At 43.7% G+C, this 16,561-nt stretch overlaps 3 protein-coding genes across 7 annotated transcripts in view; 2 read left to right on the forward strand and 1 right to left on the reverse strand.

Moving 5' to 3' along the window:
• Positions 1-8,619, reverse strand: part of LOC132260579 (facilitated trehalose transporter Tret1-like) — a 27,289-nt gene extending 18,670 nt beyond the window's left edge. Inside the window, exons 1-2 of one of the 4 annotated variants that reach the window (XM_059758797.1) lie at positions 8,589-8,619; positions 4,383-4,624 (exon numbers count right to left, since the gene is read on the reverse strand). In XM_059758797.1, coding sequence (XP_059614780.1) covers positions 4,383-4,409 — 27 coding nt within the window. In that variant the 5' untranslated portion in view covers positions 4,410-4,624; positions 8,589-8,619. Of the gene's footprint in view, positions 1-4,382; positions 4,625-7,068; positions 7,139-8,478; positions 8,568-8,588 lie in introns of those variants that run through there. The other 3 variants (XM_059758800.1, XM_059758799.1, XM_059758798.1) reach the window with 3 other exon arrangements.
• Positions 8,103-11,752, forward strand: LOC132260582 (histidine--tRNA ligase). Of its 2 annotated transcripts, XM_059758802.1 has the most exons (5): positions 8,103-8,338; positions 9,407-9,550; positions 9,626-9,847; positions 9,915-10,343; positions 10,718-11,752. In XM_059758802.1, exons 2-5 carry the CDS (start codon positions 9,488-9,490, stop codon positions 11,528-11,530), a joined length of 1,527 nt encoding a protein of 508 aa, XP_059614785.1. In that variant the 5' UTR covers positions 8,103-8,338; positions 9,407-9,487; the 3' UTR covers positions 11,531-11,752. The 2 variants fall into 2 exon arrangements, with proteins under 2 accessions (XP_059614785.1, XP_059614784.1); XM_059758801.1 differs by lacking the exon at positions 9,407-9,550.
• A 475-nt stretch (positions 11,753-12,227) lies between these two features.
• Positions 12,228-14,102, forward strand: LOC132259254 (uncharacterized). Its single transcript, XM_059756815.1, has 3 exons — positions 12,228-13,555; positions 13,622-13,673; positions 13,809-14,102. The coding sequence occupies exons 1-3, from the start codon at positions 12,843-12,845 to the stop codon at positions 14,100-14,102; spliced, it is 1,059 nt and encodes a 352-aa protein (XP_059612798.1). The 5' UTR covers positions 12,228-12,842.
• The last annotated feature ends 2,459 nt before the right edge of the window (positions 14,103-16,561 follow it).

A 16,561-nucleotide genomic window follows, 5' to 3' on the forward strand; every position in this document is an offset into this window, starting at 1 on the left:
CAAAATGCGTAAAATTGAATTGAATTCTTCCAATATTGAAAAGTTGTATCTCAACTCAGAGACTTTTTCTTTCTCAATATCATTCATCTGCATTTCGAGACCGACGAAGTGATAATAAATTAATGAAATGTGCTTCTCTTCTGACAACTTTTCCCTCGAAATTCCCCAAACTGAATGGCCTTTTGAGAAAAGAGACAAGATTTGAGTGATAGTAAATGAAATTGTCAAGAAAATTGAGAAGAATGTTGCATGCATAAATTAGAATATCGTGAATAAAGCCACAATTCATCACGAAAAGTCCTCCTTCTTAATTATTCTTCCGTTTTTACACGAAACAAGAAATCGTGACTGAGCGTAATAATATGTAGAGAAGCCACTTAAAATATCTGACAGGCGCTATTTTTGAGTAAATCAACAATATACTGTATATTTCCATTTCAGTTGATTTAACGTGAAATGCAATTGTGTGCGTCGAAAATGCGTGTGAATTTTTTTTCTCCCCTTTAGTCTCTCTTTGTCTCTAATTTCCTCCTAATTGATGAGAACCAAGTGGCCTAGAGAAATCCAATTTTAGGATCACCACCAGACATTGTCTCTGCTTGGGGTTTCCCTTCTGCACAAACACACACACTTCGCAGTTCAACCCTCTTCAAAATCATTGAACACGACTTTTTCCCATTTCATCTCGTCCATTGACAGTTGTTTCGCTGTCCGATCCTCATCTTCTCATATTTCTGATAAATTACGCAGCGTCTAAACAAATTTCAGACAAACAGTCAGTCATGGACTTGTTTGAGAGTCAGAAAAATCAGGAAAAACACTCAAACATAATGTTATGATAAAGATTTGTATTATCTTGCGCCTTGAAACCACACTTAGGCTTGCTTTCAGGCCACAAGCGAATCTATTACAGAACTTATGTAAGCAAACCATCTGCTTATCAATGTCCTTTTATCCAAATCCACCCAACTCTCTGCAATATTCTGATGACATTTGACCCGCCAATTTATCGTACAACACTAATTCCTTTTTAGCAAACTTTCCCGCTCTTTACACCCGAGAATTATGTTGCAATTTCACTACACCGATTTGGATTGATGCCAGAGAAATATCACCCCTAAACAGTTTTTGTGCAGTTGCATGGCATAATTTCTAATCAATATTCCTCTTGGCCTCTGCCATTGTGTCCTGCGCCTCCATGAGATGTACACAGTGTTTTGAGAATAAAATATTCCTGCAATCCAAGTTTGTGCCACAAAATGGTCAGACAGACGGACAGGCGAGCATTCGAAACTCTCTGACAGTTGGCAATGGACTCTGCACGGGACATTTCACTTCAGGCGTGCTGTTTGGCGATGCGAAAGAACGAACAAGTCTAAAACAAGCTGAGAAACACTTCAATAATGTTTATTTATTTGCTGCAAATTAATTGATATTAAATTGATTAAACTTCTCACAACACGCCGTTGCATAAGGAAGGCAATAAATTGTGTAGTTTATTTTATGCACTACACGAGGAGCTTATTTAATGTCTTCCTCACCTATCAGAGAAGGCATACATCAATGCGGATCGATATGTTGGCTTCCACCATCGGAGAAGTTCTGCAACTTTTTGCGTAATTGCGGATTTTTATTGGTCGCAATCTAATGAGACATTTTCCCTACAATATCGCCCTGCGCGCGATGCCTTTTATATCGGCACCTCCATTAAATGCAGTACATTTGCTTCCCCCCTGATTTATTGATCTAATATAAAATACTTCCTTAGTCATTCTTCTTTGAATATAGGCAAAGTCTCGGGCCATAATTTCTCCGATGCCATAAAATATCCTGAGAAATTTCGCTTGGATTTGTAATTGAAGTTCGACATATTACAAGTGTGAGAGCCACAAAGCACGCAGAAATGTGAGAAAGTGTGTGTCTTAACAACTTTTTTTTTGATGACTCTGACTTTAACTGCGTTTGATATTGAGACATTGATGAGAAATGACCAAGAAATTCTCAGTAATTGATCCAATTTTCTCATTAAGTCATTGACGAGGTTTTTGCAATTAAACTGAAATATCACGAGGAGGAGGAGGAGGAGGAAGAATTGCATGGCACTTCTTTTGAAGTGTGCTGCAGATATTTTGTAACACGAAATTTGAGATTGAGAATGTTATGGATTTTCTCTTGGTGAAATTAATATGTTACGTTGGAGAAGACATTATTAATAAACTGCAAATGCAGCAACATGAAAAATTGAAATGTGTGCACCTTTTCATATGTGACGCTTTATTACAGAAATCTCTGGGTGCTTTCGGCATGTATTGAATGTGTTGCTGAAAATACAGCAATATTACGACACAAACTAAAAGTTTTTCTTCATTATTTGTGGAAAATATTGATTTTGTGAACTTTATTCTCAAATTCATTGCAATTCTCCAATAGGGACTGAAATCATATGTTTGTAATATGCTATTAAAAGTTTGTTTTCAGAAGGATTTTCACAGCGAGAAAAGAAGTGATGTCGAGCTTTCTGACAGGTCAAGAAAGGCCCTTCTTGACATGTGAAGATGCGTCAGTAAATCGTATCTAGTGTTTACTTAAAGCTAATATTACTTCTTCCCAAATATTGAATACACATTTCTTCTCTGAGTGCAATTACAATCCCACCAAAGCTTATGCAGAGATTGGAAGGTGATTATTTGCAATTGTTAAAACAATCAATTACAATGTTTAATAGCGAATATATTGGTAAGTATTCGATTGGATTTTATTACGGTGCCGACGATAAAAGTGAGTCTACTGCAAAATTGGTCCGCCTCCAGTCTCAGTCTTTTATTTATGGCTATTCAATTAACTTTAATAAAATAGTCAATCGATACTGCAAGTTGGCGGCAATTTTTCTTAGCCGCCCCGCAAACACAGTCTCATATTCCGCTAGAATGATCCATTATCGCGCGATCAATATTTCCATATTTAAGCAATTCCTCATCGCACTTGTCTCGGCAGAGAACACCTCCGGTGTGACAGCAAATGTGTCGCCTTTGCATTCTCCCCTGTCAATTGAATTGATATCAATTGGCACGATACATATAAAAGGAGAAAATGCGACACAGATCTCAGTGATAATAATGTTATTAGATTACGTCAGCAGATTGGAGGTTTAGCCGGCAATTTGTGCCTAGGGCAGAAGGATTTTCCTCGCATAGAGATTGAGTTGTTATTGCTTTTTTATATTTATATCTCGCCATAGCCAAATTTGGTGATATATATTATTATGATTGGGGCCACACATGGTGCCACTTCGCAATATCAGGGATGACGGGTCGAGGAAAACACACAGTTGACCAATCCTCCGTCCTTTTCGCAACCATTCACAGCAGACACATGCCAGGAAAAGGCCGGGGAGCACTTTGGCCCCCGGCAAATCCATCCCGGCCGCCCACGCGAGTCCAAGGCGGAGCCACTTTGCCTCAAATTTGTACAGACAAATCCACTTTTGCATGCAAAATTCCCCAGGAGAAAGCCGATAATCAAATGTTGAATTGAAAAATAATCAAAAATTGAATATTTCCGGCAAAAAATTTAAATAAAACAAATTATATTAAACTATTTTAGGAATATTTAACCAGAATTTTAATATATTTGAATATTTGATAAATTTCTCCACATTTGGCCACATTTGTGAAAATAAACCTTTTCGCGTGAAAAAGCCCCACTTTATCATCAGCTGATCAAGTTTGAAAAGCATGTAGAAGTTCTGGTTGTATTTCTAAAAGGTAAATTTGGCCCTAAGGTTAAAATACTGCGCTCTTACTCTTACTTTTAGGTGTTAGAAATTCGATTGTGGCAAATTTTGTGACGTTTTTTTCACTTTTTGACGTTAATTATTGCCCATTAAATAATTAAATAACCTAACAATGTTAGAATATCGCATCGAATAATCAAGATAAAAAAAAGATTGAATAATCACAAAGATTGTGGTCTATAATTGTGCTTTTCTCACTAAATTATCATGAGAAATCGGAAAAGTATTCAGATACTGCAAATTTTCAAACACACCCACTTCTGACGAGTTGTACACCATTTCATACCGAATGTCTGCCTCTTGGGCGAGACAGCTTTCCCACCCTCGCACACACAGCAAATGGCAACAATTTTCATCATCTCCCTCCCCAATTCTAATTTTTATACATTTTATGCGCGTGTAAGTGGGCAATTTCTGCCCCCCACTTAATGTACCGCACATCTCCTCGAGATTATTTTTCCCTGGGAATTTGTCTCAAATTCCCAAGGAAGTGATTAATGAATCGGCCCAGCAGCCGCCGCAGTGACCCATCAGGAATGGAGGGTGTTGGCAAAAACACTGGTGAGCGATAAGAAAAGAAAATACTCACCAAGGAATTATTTGTGTGGGATTCCATCCTTCCGATGTTTTTGCCTCGTCCTTTGTTTTTCACGCTGGAAACTCTCCTTGTTTTTTCTCTCCTCCGCCAACGTTTGACTGTTAATTTCGCTTTTCCTCTTCCTGTGTGCGTTAACTTTTCCCTCGGCAGTCGTGTATCATTTACTAATCACTCCTATTTTATGTGTTTTCGCGTCTTTATCACAAAATAACAACTTTTTTTTCCTAGAAAATCTGGTGAAACATTCATCGCATTGATAAGAGGTTCCTTTATATTGTGTTCCAATGAAGAACTTTTGTGTCGTTCTTTTATCAGGGCGGGGAAAATGTGAAAAGCTCCGAAAAGATGTAAAAAAGTTGTGCTTTTTACGTTCGTTGAGATTCTTGAAATGTAAAATAAGTCTCTTTTGTGCATCTTATTAGAGATTTGATCAATTTAGTATTTCCTGGGAAATCAGTCTTGAGGAAAAATGGCAACTATATTCAGATGAATAACAGATCGATATGTTCGCAGTGGAAATTTTGTTCGTATTTTTTCCACACGAAGTGTAAATCTTGTGACGTTGAAGTGGATGAAAAGGTATAAACGTTTCTCCTTAAATTGCCTCCGAGAGGATTTTTCCTGCTTTTCCGAGACACGTATGTGCGAGCGCTTGATAAAAAAGGACTCCCTGAGCACTCGGGCGGCGGGGGAGGGGAAGGATGAAACAGGGAAAAAAGGCATTCCGATAAGAGAAAGATCTTCATGAGTCGAGCGCTGACTTTTGCTCTGGCGTCGCATTAAAGCGACGAATTGTCGCCTTTAAAGTGCAAAAGAGCGCTCGAGGCGAGTTGGAATTTGTGCTGGATCACGCAGGGGTGTGATTCCGGGAGGGTTGAAGCTACATCACTCACACTGGGCGCCATTGGGAGACTGACGGGGGGAAATTTAATCCATGTTGATCGAGGAAGCGCGATAGAAGTTCACAATTTTCACTATTGAAAGAAAAGCGTTTCCGAGCGGGAACTGCAGCCAGGAAGTGCTCAAATATTGTGAACAGCTGCTGGTCTCACCCATTTCAGCGCGCACACACACACACAATGCAGAGTGAAACACAGAGCGCGGGTTTCCACAAATCCACCCCAAAAGTGGAGATCTCGTCCCTCTCAGCGCGCGCCCCTCGGCGACCCCAAATGGGGAAACTATATGGCGAGAGTGAGAGGGAAAAAATTAAATTCCTGCCTCAATTGTTTGCTTTCGCCATATGAAGAAAGGGAGCATATCGGAGCCTGTGAGCCAACCAGAAATTTTCAACTGTTTCGCAACACCCCTCGAACCCGCATTGGGGCCAACATTTCATCTCTGGAGCGAGCATAACTCAGCCAAAATGGGAGACGCACTTCCAAAAGCGGATTACCCGCGTTATGGATTATTGCGATGGAAATTCTCTCACAATATTCAATATGTTCCACAGGACTTTCGACCATCCTTATTTCAAGAGTTTCTATTTTACTAGCGTTTTAGTCTGAATGTAAAGAGGATTTAAGGGGAGACTTAAGGGAAGTTCTATGAATGCAAAACAGTATGAAGACCAGGATCTTTGATTCTAATTCACGTTAAGCTTTTCGTTGTGTTTCTGCAAGTCAAGAGAAGATATATTCAGACATACTTGATCAAAAGCAACCTTGAAAGCAACTAAGGAGCTAAGGAATAATCTGTTCTGCACCACAACTTAAATGTTAAGTTCTTCTCAAGGTTCTTAAGCTTGAGTGATTTGCAATTGTGCCAAACAAGCTCCAAAATCGTCCTTTTCGAATGTTTATTTAGCCAAAAACCTCTGGAATGCAACACCTAATAATAAAAAGGGCAATGAAATTTTGCTCACCCACACGGAATTTTCTGCACAATCGCGAATTTATTCGCCACGTTCGCGAATTCTGCTCTGCACACGCAATCATTTCAGGAGCTATTCACCCCATTCGACCCCACATTTCATTCACTCGCAAATTCCTCCCTTGTCGCCCCGCGCGGAGTCGCAGAAGGAGCAACTTTTGCTCAGGCTCTGAGTGATGATCCCACGAAGGACTATTGACAATTCTGCACTGGCGGAAAAGTGGTGGAAAATGAAGATGGATGTTTTAGGATGGAAAGTTTTGCAATTATTGACCAAATTGCTCGTGAGACAGTTGAAAAGTTCTGATGGTTGCTGGTGAAAAATTCACAAATGGCAGGTTAGTCAAATTGAGAGGTTTAATTTCCATTTGCCAACCCACCCCCCTTCGCTGGCGGAGGGTTGAAGTCGATTGGCAAATTGCAGGGAATTAAATTGAAGAAATGAAGAGATGGATTTGCAGAAGAGCTGCTCGAGATTTATCTGCGTGATGCTGAGGAATGGGGAATTTTTTTTTCACACACACGCACACATGAAATGGGAAATTATGACAGGAAATTGCCACCCCTTGAGCCCATCAGAGAGACAACATCCCGCACGAGGGTGAGTTGGAGAAATATGAAGCAATTATTGATTTTTTCCATTCTTATTTCTATTATTTCTGTCCCATTTCAATGCGATTTCTGCACTCAGCGCGGCGCGCTAAAATACACTGGGGCCCCCTCTGGGGCGTCGCGGGCGCGCGCTGGGCGCCCCAAAGGGGGGTGGCACGGGCCGAGGGCCGAGAGAATGGTGAACTTCACTTACAAATATCATGGAACACTTTTACCCTAATCGACCCACATCACGACTGGACTAAAGTACGCCAAATAGTCTGGGGTTGTGCTCTTCTTCTTGCTCGCGAGAGACGTGGCATCCCCAGAGAATCGGGGGCGCTTTGCGCACGCGTGGGAGAAAGTGTGTGATCTTTGTTTAATGATTATGAAAGGGAGGCAAAACCCGCATCGCATCATTTTTCTCACACGCTCCAGAATCGCAGCCGCGCTCTTTCTCTCTCCACAGCAATTCTTGTCCACGGAGCGACAAAACACAGATAAATGTTTAGACAATTTTCAGGTGGAAAAACAGCTACAGCGAGAGAGCGTGGGGATTTTGGGTTGCCTTCTGGGAATGAATTGAATATTCAGCAAAAGTTTCCCACACTTCGAGACGAACTTTTCTTCATGAATATTTTCCATGGGGTGTATTTTATTATTTCTTTGCCGTCTGTTCTTTTTTTCCCGCCTCACGAGATCCCACATGTTTGCTCTTTTTATGTCCGCACTGCTGATTTCACTGGAACTTCTATCAGATTACTTCCGTGTAAGTAATTTCGCAATGGGAAACCGCCACGGATAATTGCTTCATCTGCAAGTTTTCCGCAAGAACGGAGCGAATCCATGAAATTGTGCTCCTCAATCGGGAAGTGGAGGCTCATTTTGGAGCAGATAAGATAACAATCACGCAGGGATTTTGTGTGTTGACAATAGAGAGAGAGACAGAAATGAACATTGTGTAATAAACAATGGGAGAAAATTACAGGTGATTAAAAGTGATTAAACATTTATGGTGGCAAATTTTCATTGATTTATTGAGATAATTAAATTTCCTTTTAGAATGCCTGATTTATTGGAATTACACAAAGCTTTGGGAAATATTTTCTCGCTGTGTTCTCAACGGAAAAGCTCTTATTTCAAAACTTGCAAGCGGAAAACTTGCCAGTATTTATGAATGAACGCACTGGCATGACGCTTCGCTGGCAGCGCCACTTCCGAAAAAGCTCCGGAAGCGCTGTCATGCCAGTATCTGTCACAAAGTGCGAAAGGTTTGCGTGTCAGAGCAAGAGCACATTTTCTTCCTTTTCCGTGGCGAATTCCCCGTGAAAGAGCCGTATTCCACCTGTGCCAGTGCTGCGAGAAAGTGTCAAACACCACCAGGACAGAGAATGAGTGACAATCGCGAGAAGATTCTCGAGCAAATCAAAGTGCAAGGCGACTTGGTGAGGAAATTGAAGGCAGCGAAGGAGCCCAAGGAGAAGGTGAGCAAAGTACTGCAAATCCCCAAGCAATCCCCATGATCTTCCGTGTAATTGATCGCTGGGGCGCCCGTGCGCCGCGTGTCACGCCAATTTGACCCATTTCTGTCGGGGCGACCGCAAAAACGGCCAGCGAAAATCACCTTGATTGGGCATTTGCACATGGCGCTGGACCAGCAGCTGGTGAACCCATTGCTCAACGCTTTTTTCTGCCTCCTCACTCGCGATTTCAATACGCCAGCGAGCAATTCACCTTCTCGGCTCTCCAATCCGACACAGGCACACTTTCACGTTCACTCCAATTAGTTTTTCCCGTCCAATGCCATGCAATTGTTGAGAAACTCTCCATGTCGTTCTGCACTTTGGGGCCCTTTCCCTCCGCCCCGGCGCCCTTGCGACTGCTTTGGAGCCCAATTCAGCTCGACTGGGCGTCTTTCCTCGGCATTCCGCGCTCAGACATGCCAGAGAGAAAGATTCTCTGTTCGCTGGTGCGTCACGGATGAGCGCATTGTTGACCGAACGCTATTGTCTCCGCTTTCTATTGATTACCACATTAGCACACATTGATGTTTCTCTCGTAAACTTGTCATTTAAGCATTGTGTTCTGCTGGAAATAGTCTAAATCGAAAGGCAATAATATTTATTACTGATTTTAAGCACAATATGCCGATAATAGGGTGAAAATTGCTTGTTTCTGGTCAATTTTAGATCCACTTCACCTCGATATGTCTTGTATCTTCATGTATTTTATCCCGAAATACGAAAAATACGGAACCTTTTCTCGATTTTTCACTAAAATCGGAAGTAACACCACTAAAACTGAAAGAAAAAAACTGATCTTTTATGACACTAAATGATTGTTAGTTAAGCAATTCATGCCTTTTTCTGTTTTGTGATGTCTTTCCAAACTTCACGAGAAAGGTAACTTTTTCGTGTCGACAATGACGTAGGCTTTAGTAAGTGTAGAAAATGAGCACGTCTCTTGTTTTGGCTGACAAACCGAATGTTTTTATTTTTTCCTACTAAATTCTTCACTCTTTTTACACCATCTCTTTATTTACTATACTTCAGTAAATTTCATACGTCATCAGAGTGCGATAATAGAATTTTGATTCAATTGTAACGCATTTTGGAAAGAGATTAAGAGGCAAAATGATAGGCGTTTTGAGAAAGATTCGACTGATGAGAGACTTTCGGGGCTTCTGCACAGCTCAGGTTAGGGTGACGAGTGGCGGTGATGCTCTGATTGCTTGCGTAACGATCTTCGTTTTGTTTTTTGCCCTGTTGCAGATCGATGTTGAGGTGGCAAAGCTGCTGGCGCTGAAGGCAAAGGTCACCGAGGAGGATGGCGAGGCGTCCGGTGGGCAGAAGTTCATGCTGAAGACGCCCAAGGGCACGCGGGACTACAATCCGCAGCAGATGGCTCTGCGTCAGGGCGTCCTGGACAAGATTGTCACAGTATTCAAGAAGCACGGCGCTGAGAGCATCGACACGCCGGTCTTTGAGCGCAAAGTGAGTGCCGATGGGCGCATTTTGAGGTGACCTGAGGTGCTGAAGAGTGTGTTTTTGTCCTTTGCAGGAAGTGCTGACGGGAAAGTATGGCGAGGACTCAAAGCTGATCTACGACTTGAAGGATCAGGGTGGAGAGATTCTCTCTCTGCGCTACGATTTGACCGTTCCGCTCGCTCGCTATCTGGCAATGAGCAAGATTGCGTCCATCAAGCGCTACCACATCGCCAAAGTGTACCGCAGGGACAATCCCGCCATGACGAGGGGGCGCTACAGGGAGTTCTACCAGTGCGACTTCGACATCGCCGGCACGTACGACTGCATGATTCCGGACGCCGAGTGCGTGAAGGTCGTGTCTGAGATCCTCAGCGGACTCGATATCGGCGACTACGTGATCAAGCTGAACCACCGAATGCTCCTGGACGGCATGTTCGAGGCGTGCGGCGTGCCGACTGACAAATTCCGCTCCATTTGCTCGGCTGTCGACAAACTGGACAAGGTAAGATGCACAAGATGCGTTTCGCACGGAGAATAATGTTGATATTCAGAACTCCGATGAAGAGTGAAGCGACGAAATGCAGTAATGAGCTCAATTAAAAGATTAAATCGAGAAGAAATATTCACGAAAACATCATTTGTCGTCACAAATCACAAAATTAACTGCGTTTAACAGATTGGCAACAGTGTGAATTGCAATTGAGATGAGCTGTAGAATATGAGAATCGCAATGTTGGTGGGAAATTTACCTGACATCAGCATTTGAGTGCTGATAAAAAGCATATTATTGCCAGTGTGGCTAATTTTTTTTTCTTCATGCACAAGAGTTGACGAAGCGTGTGAGATTTCTTAAATTTCTTGCTGCTCTCTTTTCAGTCGCCATGGGAGGAGGTGAAGCGCGAAATGATGGAGGAGAAGGGACTCGACGAGCAGACGGCGGATCAAATTGGGGAATATGTTCAGCTGTCCGGTGGTCTTGATCTCGTGGAGAAGCTGCAGAAGGATGCGAAGTTGATGGCGACAAAGTCGGCGGTGACGGGATTGGAGCAGATGAAGAAGTTGCTGAAGTATTGCGAGGTTTTGGGTCTCTGCAATGAGATCCGGTTCGATTTGAGTCTGGCCAGAGGCTTGGACTACTACACTGGCGTGATCTACGAGGCGGTGCTCACGGCAATGCCGGAGGTGACGAATGGCGGCGACGTGGAGCCCGTGACGCTGGGTTCAGTGGCCGGCGGTGGACGCTATGACAATCTCGTGGGCATGTTCGATCCGAAGGGCAAGCAAGTGCCGTGCGTGGGCGTGTCCATTGGCGTGGAGAGGATCTTCTCGCTGCTGGAGGCGAAGCAGGCGGCCGAGGGCATCAAGATGCGCACCACGGACGTGGAAGTGTACGTGGCGAGTGCCCACAAGGGGCTGCACGAGCAGCGACTGAAGGTGATCACGGAGTTGTGGGATGGCGGGATTAAGGCGGAGCATTCCTACAAGGAGAATCCCAAGCTTCTCGGTCAGTTGCAGCACTGCGAGGAGCACGGAATCCCGTTCGCGCTCATTCTGGGCAGTTCGGAGCTGGAGAAGGGCGTCGTGAAGCTGCGCGAGGTGTCGTCGAGGAAGGAAGTGGAGATCTCACGCGTGAACATCGCCGAGGAGCTCAGTCTGAGGCTTTCGCAGCTGCGAAATGGTGACTTCTAAGCTGGAAGCTTCGCCGTGCGCCACTCATTCGGTTGTCTCTGTGCTTCACTGTCCTGCCACAGACTTTACCTCAAAACACGATGAGTTTCTCCGCTGAGATACAGGTATAAAAAATGCACACGCAATGGTGAGAAAGACAATTCTCAATTAATTTTTACTTAGAATTCCCGAACAAGAGTGGTATTTCACACTGAATATGATTCTTATTACTGAAATAACAAACAGCAATTTTGAACTTGTCTACAAATGCATTTGGTTTTTGATCATTAAATTTGGGGGGGAAAAAGAGCACTTGAAATACCACGCTTGAATGTAATATTTCTATCAATACGACAAAAGTACTCTTTAGGAACACACCAGTTCTCGATATGTATGATTTACATAATTTAAATGAACAGAGTTGAAATGAAAGCTTACTATTTAAGGCTATTTATATTGCGATATATCATTGAGGAGAGAGAGAGAGAAAAAGAAGAGAAATAAATACAGCAGTTGATTTGTAAGCTTCTGTTTTCGTTAGAACTCTACGATTTGTGCGAAAAACGTCCGTTCAGTGCAGAAAAATGGGTGAAAAAGTGTTTGAAAGGGACGAAATACAGGCTAATTAGTCTCTTTATGCTCTTCAAAGCATTACAGAAGTGTTCAAATAGAGAAAAGGTAAGTAATTTCTTAGGAAACAGCTTCATGATCTCAAGATGTAACAGAAAATCAAACGAAAGTTTTTGATATTGTTTCAGGATGAGAACTGTAAGATTTTCTCTTGGATAAATGCAGCATTCCAAGATAAATCCAATGATGTGTTGATGAGCCATTAATTGGAAAAGTTGCCATGAAGTCTGGAATCAGAAGGGAAAACGTCCTTAAATACCGCGACATGCTGTTGGGATGAAATAATAGGACAACAATAGCTTGAAGATCTTTTGGGTTTTCCGCGCAACACACAAAAGTTGCCACGAGGTTGCGTGCAACTGTCGCGAAGGAGGGAAATGAAGTGTGGTGAATTGAATGGATTTATCTTCCTTGTTAATTGTGTAAATTTGATGAGATGGTGAAGGTTGACTGGCGCTGGGTATTCTTCAGGTGTCACCAAATCAGTCACCCGGCACAAGAATTTAAACTGGGCCCAGAGAGGTTCTTGAGGAGCCGCAGCAAGACAAAAAGAGGCAATTTCTTGACACTCTTTTCATGTTCACGGAAACATGCGTTAATCGCGATGAATGACGCCGCGGATTAAAGCGTGAAGTGTCGACAAATATTTAATGAGGCACCCAATCCGGCAGTGCGATCAGTGTCTCAGGTGACTCCGCGGTGAATGATGGTGCTTCTGGTGGCTGCTGTGGTGATCCATCTCTTGGGCGAGGCGGTGAGTGGTCTGCCCTACGCCAATGATTATCCCTACGTGAGTTACGGATTCGAGAATGGCGCCCAGGGATCAACGGCGGCCAGTGGTTTCATACAGAATCAGCTGTCGGACAAGGGAAACAACCTGAAGGCGGCTCAGGATGTGTCGCAATTCCACAACTTGGAGAACATCTCGAATGGACACAATTTGAACCATGAGAAGCAGGGATCGAGTTCAGATACGCTCAAGCACACGACTGGCGAGGACTTCGAGACGGACAAGAAGCACAACAGGAAGCATGTGAAGTCGGGCTTCCACAATACGTATCACAAGGACGAGAGCGGCAGCAACAGCTCATTCTACGAGGACTCGGACGACAGGGGCGGAAAGCTGGTGTACGACAAGAGGCATGGCACTAAGGGCGATGCCCACGATTCGCAGTATCGCGAGGGATTGCGCGATGGAAGCGTGCGAGACAAGTACGACGATCGCTATGGCGGATATGACAATCGGGGGATGCACAACAGACACCATCTGCTGGCGGAGGACCAGGGAAACCGCCTCGGGCACAGGGACAAGTACGTGCGAGGACAGGCTGAGAGGTACGAGATGGTGGATGATGGCTACGGCGGAAGACCCTACGCGGTGGGCGTGCGGGAGAACTACGGACACGGACTGTACAGGTGATGTCGCTCAAAGACGTTCCGCAAAACCCCCCGAAATACTGGTGATCTTTTCTTTGCACACAGACCGCTGGACGACAGACGACCTCTGTATGATGACTACGGTTCCGGTGGCCAGGTGAGTGAGAATTGTGACAGAGATTCGCTCCGGGGCAGCGCATTCGTCACGGTGGACAGACCTTTGCGGCAATTTATCACGTTGTGACTTGGCCAAATATTGATTTGTCTGTGACTCACTTTTTGCCTCCTGCAGGCGCTGTACCCGCCACCCCTGCGGACGCATCCCTTGTCCGCGGGGACGCTGGGCCGGCCGCGGGAGGACGGCTACTTCGCCCGTCACCGCATCACGATTTATGAGGACCCCAGGGACATGCTCGACTCCGGCGGAGTGCTGAGCTCAAGGCGTCCGGACTTTGTCAGCCTGGCCGCCGGCAGTGAAGGCGGGGCGCCCCTCAGTGCGCCCAGATTAGATTTCCGCCCCAGTCCAATGCGCTTCAGGGATCATCTCAGCGACGAGCGCCGAGACCTGCGATTCAGGGACTTCTAGAGTGCAATTTTCCATATATATATATACACTGTCTTATTTCTGGGGGTGCAAGAATAAAGCGAAATCTCTCCTCTCTGTGGAGATTTCAGGTACAAGGTGAATGCCACATTCCTTTGTCTCGCTCTCTTTCTCCCTCCACAAACTGCCCAGAGAGTCAATTTTGATTCCATTTTCCACATTATTTCACTGTCGGTTCTCTTTGTCAATTTGGCCGCATTGAAACACTGTCGCAGACACATTTTTCCACCTCACTGACTCCGACCGGCTGCGCATTTGAGCCAAAAAGGCGCTTTCCTGCAATGAGGCGAGCATAATTCTGCGTCTCTCCTAATTGATGCGTCCAGCATTTGGATTCACGTGTTTCCCGCCACACGCAGAATTTACACCGGTTATTTAGATCCTGTGAGCGTCCGCATTGTTTCTCTCTCGTTGATTTTCCTCCAATTAATGAGACATTCGCACTGGATTCATTTTGTTAATGAGGTGATTTTAGCTGGGGTGGCAAGTATTTGGTATATGTAAATAATTGTAGCAACCCTTTTAGATTTGTTTCAAAGCATTGCTTTAGTATGAATAAGTAGAAATTACTGTGTGATTAAGGGAAAAAGAAACCCTCAAAAATAGCTCTAAACTCTTATTATTGGTTCTTTGCCTTTGAACTCAGGTTCAGTGTATATTTTCTGCACTTTACAGTCATTTTCTGAGGCAATTTTGGCGATTATCCGCCGACGTCACCTCAATAACACAAGCAAGGCGAAGTTGGCAAGAAAGGCGGTTGTTTGGAATATAATTAACACTTTGTGCATTCATAAATTCGATAATTATGTATACGTCTTGTGTAAAAGCTCGAGCTGTAACTAAATACATGGCGTCTTAATCGCTCGCCAGCACGACAACCGAAAAGCCCCATTCAGAGCGCCAAGAGGGCACTTTTTTCCGCTCTCGGGCAATTTGATTGTGCGGCATCGGGAAGATTTATTGCGGGGAAAACAGGAGGGGAGAAAGAGGTCCTGCCTCACCGTGACGAATTCCATGGGAAATGTAAATAGTGTCTGCGTATTTTGCTGGTCGCTGGAAACATAATCCGGGCAGGGATTTTTAATTCCGCACATTATATTTGGGGAGGTGAAAAAGAAGAAGAGAAACACTCGCATTTCTCGTATCTCTTGCAAATTGTTCTCTCTGACGGCGGAACGCCTCTCGATCAGGGACTTAATCTCATTTGGAGGGATGTTTTTGGTGCGTGCGTGTGAATTTTGGAAAGGGGTTTCGATGTCTTTTCACCTAAAGAGCAATTTTTCAGTCTCTGATTCACTCTGACTGGACATTTATTGGCTATTTGTTGGATATCACCGAGGAGATGTGGGAACTTTATTAAAATATATATTCCTTCGAAATGGAGGAAAGAATTTGAGGGTTGATGCTTCTTTCTATGATTCATCTCTGGACAGGGAGTGAGAGAAAAATACCCTCTGGGCATCTCAAAAATATGTTGAGTGTGATTTCTCTTGGACATTCTTCTCAAGTTATTCAACAATTTGCCAATTGTTACGCCAGGAGATATTGAAATACTTCAAGGATCTCTTACCTTGGATACAAATCACAAAAAGGAATTTTTTATCCATCTCCAGATGGACAGGAATTTTCTTTTCGGCACTGAAAGAAAGTTACTCGCACTGAGAAATTTATATCATTTAAAGTTCGTCCAGCGATGGAAGGAGATTTCAAATGCGAAAAATGACCCTCTTGGGAGTTTAGCAGGCGAGCAACCCTTTCGATTTGAATTAGGGCTCGTTTTCCGCCACTTTCGCCTTCAACATCCCGAGAGACGAGCCACATGAAATTTCAAATTCCAACAATACGGTGAGAAATGGCAATTTCCATTGTGACTTCTCAGCAATTTCACCCTTTCGGTTGCCACGGTTTTTTTTTACTCTCAAAAATTTGATCCGAATTGCTTTTTTCTTTCCATGATGAATTGTTGCTTTTGGATTGAGGAGAAATTCTAGATTTTCTTTCCAATTTCTTCTCTTCACAGCTTCTGTGGGAAAATTATTCGTTACTCAAATAAGGTTTTTTTTCAAAAATTCAAATCAAAGACATCACAGCGAGGGAATAATGCTAAAATTGCTGTATTTTATGGGAAAAAATACAGTAATCCCACCGCAGAACAGAGAAATGTACAATATTCCTGCAGTCGAAATGGCATATTTCACTCCTTTTTCCCCGTTCCCAGACATTAGCGAAAATCTCCGGGGCATTTGATTAGATAACGCAATAATCCGCCATAAATTGTGGGAAGAGAAGGCAAAAAACCACCCCTTATTAGGTGGCATATCGTGTGCTCTTTTGTGCTCGCAATTAATTGATAAGCCACTGTAAGTCACGCTGGCGTTTGAGGTCCGTGCGACAAGTGAATGAATTGGCTTTTCCACCACTTCCCTCTGCGAAGCGATTCG

This window comes from Phlebotomus argentipes, unplaced genomic scaffold (genome assembly GCF_947086385.1).
Source record: "Phlebotomus argentipes unplaced genomic scaffold, Phlebotomus argentipes genome assembly scaffold_18, whole genome shotgun sequence".
NCBI lineage: Eukaryota > Metazoa > Arthropoda > Insecta > Diptera > Psychodidae > Phlebotomus > Phlebotomus argentipes.